The sequence below is a fragment of the Trypanosoma equiperdum genome (genome assembly GCF_001457755.1).
Source record: "Trypanosoma equiperdum strain OVI genome assembly, contig: ctg_735, whole genome shotgun sequence".
Classification (NCBI taxonomy): Eukaryota; Euglenozoa; class Kinetoplastea; order Trypanosomatida; family Trypanosomatidae; genus Trypanosoma; species Trypanosoma equiperdum.
In genome coordinates, this window is record NW_027124682.1 from 2,463 (window position 1) to 2,712 (window position 250).

General features: G+C 49.2%; 1 pseudogene across 1 annotated transcript in view; it reads right to left on the minus strand.

Annotated features, from left to right (window-relative positions):
- TEOVI_000336600:pseudogene overlaps positions 1 to 250 on the minus strand; it is a 1,671-nt pseudogene that overhangs the window by 1,168 nt on the left and 253 nt on the right. The window contains 3 exon segments of the mRNA in view: positions 1 to 103; positions 106 to 246; positions 249 to 250. The exon segment at positions 1 to 103 is cut by the window's left edge and continues 35 nt beyond it; the exon segment at positions 249 to 250 is cut by the window's right edge and continues 253 nt beyond it. Coding sequence covers positions 1 to 103; positions 106 to 246; positions 249 to 250 — 246 coding nt within the window.

Below are 250 nucleotides of genomic sequence, written 5' to 3' on the forward strand. Positions count from 1 at the left end.
CTGCAGGTCGAGGAATTATATTCACCTCGGCTTCCGCCCACATGTGCTGTGGCCTTCCATCGAATACCTTCATACCAAGTGGCTCTGTATTATAACCCGACATCACATAACTCCATTTTGCATTAGAAACGAAATCGTACACATCCGGGAGTTCGCTAGCATGGGCTGTTTTAGTAGCTTCTTTCGCTGCCTCTTTGGCAGTATCCAATGCCGCATCGAACCTTCCCCTCGCCACGGGACCAACAAATTC